The sequence below is a fragment of the Cucumis melo genome, chromosome 9, assembly GCF_025177605.1.
Source record: "Cucumis melo cultivar AY chromosome 9, USDA_Cmelo_AY_1.0, whole genome shotgun sequence".
Taxonomy (NCBI): Eukaryota; Viridiplantae; Streptophyta; class Magnoliopsida; order Cucurbitales; family Cucurbitaceae; genus Cucumis; species Cucumis melo.
In genome coordinates this window covers 17,729,712-17,735,341 of record NC_066865.1, presented here as the reverse complement: position 1 = coordinate 17,735,341, position 5,630 = coordinate 17,729,712, and the positions used below count along the sequence as shown (strand labels likewise).

Here is a 5,630-nt window from a genome sequence, read left to right as displayed (position 1 = left end):
AATTTTTTAACTTTCAAATTTATATGTAATAGTGTTATAAAACTACCGAAAATATTTTTAAGTATAGAAAAAAAAAGCCCAAGAAAACATTTTACCATTTTACTATATTGGTAAATAAGTGGATCATTTTGGTAATAAATTAAAAAAACTCAGAATACAAATTTAAACTTTGAGATTTGATATGTAATAGAATTTTAGTGTTTATTAGATGATGAATGTTAATTTTAGATTTAATATGACGTTAATATTTGATATTTTAAAAAATCTAATAATACGTAAACTTTTGTTTTTGGTCATAAAGTTGAAATTGATAGTTGAAGAAGAATCTGACTTATTCATTACAAAATTGAAAGTGTTGTTAATTGAAGTTAAAAAGAAAAGAAAAAGAAAGTTCGTTGGTGATTCTCAAATGTAAGTAAAGGAATGGAGTGGCAATTCGGTAATTTGGTACCCAACAAGCCTCTGAATATGTTTGATGGATTTGAGAGAAAAAGTAAAGGCTGCGACAAAAGATTAAAAGGACCCATTCAAGTCAAAAGGATTTTTCTTTTTTCTTTTTTTCTTCTTTTGAAATACCCATTGAAGAAGATGTTCCCACAAAAGTAGAGCTCTGATGACTCCTCTGCCATTCTTTTTCTTTTTTACAATATGTTGATTGATAGGCCCACAACACTGGAAGCAAGCAACCAACACAAACTCATCTCATCAATCACTTAACAAACACACATGAATTCACAATTAACAATACAATTGTTTTGACACCTTTTCTCATTTCCCCCATTTCTGTTCTTCTTCCCACTTGGTTCTTTTTTTTCTTTTTTTTTTTTTCCTTTCAAAGTTTCTGATGATTTGGGGAAGATCTGCCTCCGTTTCTACTTTTGAGTTCTTTTCCCTGCTGCTTGGTGTCTGATGAGATGCATCCTCCATTGTTGAAGGTTCTACCAATGGCTTTCCTCTAACATTTTTTTTAATGTAATTGAGGTTGAATTTTGAAGGACCCTTGATTCATTTTTTGTGTAACTTGGATAACCTTTTTTTTTCTTTTTCTTTTTTGAGTTTGCTGGAAATTAGTTGAGATACTGTTCTAAACCAAGTATTTTCTCTACTTTGGGATTGAGATTGAGATTGGTTGAGATACTGTTTTATTTCCATTGCTCATTGATCTCATTGGATTAGCTACTTGATTGTCTGCTGGTTCTCAAATGGGGAAGAAGAATGGCTGGTTTTATTTAGTCAAGAAGCTATTTATTTCAGAGTCACAGCAAAAGCCTGAGAAGGTAAAGAGAGAGAGAGAAACCTCTATAAAGCTTGATTTTTTTATTATGTCTTCAAATAATCATCAATGCCAATGAGTTTTTGTTTCTTCAGAAGCAAAAGAGATGGAAATGGGTGTTTGGAAAGATGAGGAACAAAAGACTAGCCACACTAACAGCGCCATTGCCACCAAAAGCAACGACGACATCGAGACAAGAGGAGGAAGAAGAGGAAGAGGAGAGGAAGCAGGCTCTTTCTGTGGCCATTGCAAGTACTGCAGCGGCCGAGGCGGCAGTTGCAGCAGCTAAGGCTGCTGTTGAGGTCGTTTGGCTCACAGGGACCACTCAATCTCATCAACAAGAGGCTGCAGAAGAAGTCTTTAAGCCTCTCAAAAAGGCTCCTCCACCTGATCTCCTTAAACATGAAAGGGAAATCCATGAGTTTGCTGCTATTACTATCCAAACTGCTTTCCGTGGCTTCCTTGTGAGTACTTCTTCTGACTGTACTTTCTGCCTTGCTTCAATAGAACTAGAATGCAAAATGCTGAAACAAATTGGCACTGCTACTGTCTGAGTTAAAAAAAGCAGAACCCATGGAGCATGATTTTAAATCTTGTATTCTGATTTTTTTTCTTTTTTAAGGAATTGAAGAAATAAACATTCAAGAAAATAACCATTTATTTTGTTTTTTTTGGATGAAAATGAGACGTATGAGAGATAAAAGGTTAGAAACAAAAATAAAAATAAAAATGGAAGTTCTATTATCATTTGTGGAAAGTTAGACACGCAGGGAAGGGAATACCAGGACTTCCTTTTTCTTAACTTGGTATACAAATATAACAACAAGAAGTAGAGACGGTAAATAAGTGCCTCCTTAGAGATTCCTCTACTTGTTTTGTCAGTTTTATGGATTTGGTTCTATTTACGTGGGTGTATCGGTGAAAGACTAAACACCCTTTTAAGAATGTTAATCTCTTATTTAGTTTCTAATCAGCTACTGGTGATTGGGGTCTGCTCTTATTTCATTGTTTTCAATAGAATGTTTCTCCTCTAAAAGAAAGTAGAGAATGTAACTAACTGCACTTATTTTTCAAATAAATAGAAACGAACAACAAGAAATAAGAAACGACTACGTTAATCCAAAGATATTTAATAGTTAATCGTAAGGCATCAAAAGGTCCCAACTACTTTGTGTATTTGTTTACAAGTTGTGACTCTCCAGGCTTGTGTACTTGGTGATATTTGTATTATTAAGTAAAGAATGTAAATTTTCAGGCGAGAAAAGCGTTGAGAGCACTGAAAGGAATAGTGAGGCTACAAGCAATTATTAGAGGGAGAGCTGTTAGGCGCCAAGCCATTGCTACTTTGAAGTGCTTGCAGTCCATTGTTAGCATACAATCACAAGTTTGTTCAAATAGACTTCATCTTCCTCAAAACACTTACAATTCCCCTGAAACGAGGCAGTTTCAGAGCTTGAAAGATAAGATCATAAAGGTAGGCCAAGTCAAATTATGGCAGTATAGTGATTGATGTACTCTGTTATATGATTGGTTTGATCATACTATTGTTTCTGAACACAGTTATTTAAGACAACAAGTCGCTTCATAGACTTAGCTTGCATGAATTTACTTCTGGACTCTTCTCTAAAAGCCTTTATCAATGGTGATGTTGTCCATTGATAAAGGACAACGTTTCTTAACTTCATCAATAACTCTAAAAGGATATCTATGATAGATCTTCTCCATTTCTAACGAAAGTGGGATTGTGTTCCCATCAATAATTCTCCCACATTGCAGAAAAAGTACTAAGCCCACATCGCTTTATTTTTGTACTCTCCCCAAAATACTTGTACGAAGGTTGTTTTACATATTCAACATTTTTCTTTTACCTGATGTAGGACTATATTCACATCTCAACAGTTCTCACTCGAACAAGGAACCACCTAAACTACATCTTAAATAGTTGTTTATCATCCACACTTGATCTTAACGAGTTTGCTCTTATTTAGATTAACTCCTCTTCTCTTAAGCATACGAGTGTATTTACTAAAACTCAACCACGAATCACATTGTCGGATTACCATAGGCAGCCACTTTTTGTTGTTCCTTAACAAGCCTCTTCCTTGTCTTCCTCTGATTTTCTTTTACATCCTGGATCAATATACATTAGTAGTTTGATTCATTCCAATTGTTTTCTTATTCACTTTCTTTCATTGACTTTTGAAGTTGGATTCAAACGATCAAAGGTGGGATGATAGCCTATTATCAAAAGAAGAAGCAGATGCAGTGTTTTTGAGCAGGAAAGAGGCAGTGATCAGGAGAGAGCGAGTGAAGGAATACTTATTCGCCCACAGGGTAAGTAAATAGTGCTAATAATGAACATTTCTTAAACAAACACTTCTGTTCCTTTGCTTCCTCGATTCAAATTTCTGACCTTCCTCCATTTTACAGAGATCTGCAGAATCAGAAAGAAAGAAAGTACGAGGAAGATGGAGATACTGGCTAGACCAATGGGTCGACACCCAACTCTCGAAAAGCAAAGAACTCGAAGATTTGGACTCCATTTTCACCTCAAATCCGAAACACAAAGAGACAACAAACGAAAGATTCAAACCAAACCCAACAACAAAAAACATGGATAGAACAACAGAAGAACACCCCCCCAACCAATCTCCCTCTCGAAAACCAGCTCTGAAAAGCCCCTTTCATCATAAGAAGCAACGTTCGTTAGGAGGTGCAATAGACTCAAACAGCTCATTTTCAAGCTCCCCACTGGTACCAACGTACATGGCTGCCACTGAATCAGCAAAGGCAAAATCAAGATCCTTAAGCTCCCCAAAGCTAAGGCCAGCAGGGGGATTGGACACTTGCTCTGATGGGAATTCTCCATGCAAGACAAAGCAGCTGTGTTTGGTTTCTTCAATGGTGAGTGAAGTTGGAATTAGCAGTGGGAGAAGAGGTTTTCATCAACAGCAAAGATCACCAGGGCTGAAGGGGCTTCCAGGGCCGACAAGATCAAGCAGAACTCTTACCAAAGATTTGAGCATTGATTCTGAGCATTCCTTGCCAAACTGGGATAGACAAAGTGCCTTCCCGTGATTGTTTTCTTTGTTGGGCAGATTGATATTAAAATGAATATAGAAAACAGTTTGTGGTGTTGTGCTCATATATCTAATAAAAATGTGTTTGATGTTTGTAGATCAAAAGTGTGCCTATATTTGATGATGGTGAGTTTTTCTTTTCCTTGTTGTTAAACCATCTTCTTCGTATTTGATCCTTATACACAGTTATACTACTTGTTTTTGTTTACTTTCCTCCAATAGTTTAACCCTACCTGAGGTAGAAATTCAAAGCCAACTTTCAAAAAAAGATATATAATACTTTGACTAGTTGAACTGCCTATAAGTTGGCTTGTTATTTTGGTCATCAATAAATTATTATATCAAATTTCTTAAGTATTTAAACGGTCACAATTAACAATCTAGTTCTTAATCTTATTTTACAACTAACAAACCATATATACCCATGCTAGTGACCAAACCGAGTTTAGTTTAGAGGTTTGGTGTACAAGCTTGGAATCTTAAGCCTAGGAATGATAAGTCTAGGGTTAGGCCGGAGGTTTAGGTAGCTTGGGAATGTGAAAACTTTGGAGGATAGATTTAGGTTGTTTGGGTGACCTATGTTTGAAACGTAGATTTAGATTGTTTGGTTTAACAAAACTGAATTTGGATTTGGAATTCTGATTTAGGTTGTTTGAGTTAAAAAAAATTGTGTTTAGAGTCCGGACTAGAAAAATGTGCAGATTTATAAATCTTGAGTTTGTGAAATATATATTTTTTATATTTAATCATTGCTTAGATTTTAAATTGGTTTAAATTTGTCTCTATCTTAATATAGTTAAATTTAAAATAAACTAAAAAAATATAAAAATATTTGGGTTTTTCTTTTTAATTTTGAAATAGAGATTTGACTAAAATTATAATTTTATTTGACTTACTTTGATTTTACTACGTCTTATTAAAATAGAATTTCATACACTTTTGTAACAACACTTAATTTAAAAAAGTTCAAGTTCTTTTATTTTAACCATAATTTACTAACATCAAATTGAAATAAATTATTATTTTAAGTTTAAATTCAATTGTTGGAATATTATAATTTATTTTATCAAACAATATTTGAGAAATAAAAGTTTGAATTTTAATTTTTACTTGACAACTAAGTTCATTCCAAGGTAAGTCTTCTAGTTAAATTGATCAATAAAAAAATTATTAAACTAAAATATAAACAATATTATATAACATATACATTTGATGGAAAAACGAGACATGCGCAATGGAAGAACAGATCAAAATTACTCTAAATGATGCATCTAAAC

The 5,630-nt window shown here is 34.0% G+C and overlaps 1 protein-coding gene across 2 annotated transcripts; it reads left to right on the top strand.

Moving 5' to 3' along the window:
• Positions 1–601: 601 nt before the first annotated feature.
• LOC103503372 (protein IQ-DOMAIN 11) lies at positions 602–4,477 on the top strand. Of its 2 annotated transcripts, XM_008467557.3 has the most exons (6): positions 602–935; positions 1,177–1,277; positions 1,369–1,737; positions 2,529–2,747; positions 3,479–3,607; positions 3,704–4,477. In XM_008467557.3, the coding sequence occupies exons 2-6, from the start codon at positions 1,203–1,205 to the stop codon at positions 4,349–4,351; spliced, it is 1,440 nt and encodes a 479-aa protein (XP_008465779.1). In that variant the 5' UTR covers positions 602–935; positions 1,177–1,202; the 3' UTR covers positions 4,352–4,477. The 2 variants fall into 2 exon arrangements, with proteins under 2 accessions (XP_008465779.1, XP_008465774.1); XM_008467552.3 differs by having other exon boundaries at positions 602–1,277.
• The last annotated feature ends 1,153 nt before the right edge of the window (positions 4,478–5,630 follow it).

Coding starts and splice junctions, on each gene's coding strand:
- LOC103503372 (XM_008467557.3), top strand. CDS start 1,203: ATGGGGAAGAAGAATGGCTGGTTTTATTTAGTCAAGAAGCTATTTATT. Junction 1,738..2,528: donor CTGCTTTCCGTGGCTTCCTT/GTGAGTACTTCT, acceptor GTAAATTTTCAG/GCGAGAAAAGCGTTGAGAGC. Junction 3,608..3,703: donor AATACTTATTCGCCCACAGG/GTAAGTAAATAG, acceptor TCCATTTTACAG/AGATCTGCAGAATCAGAAAG.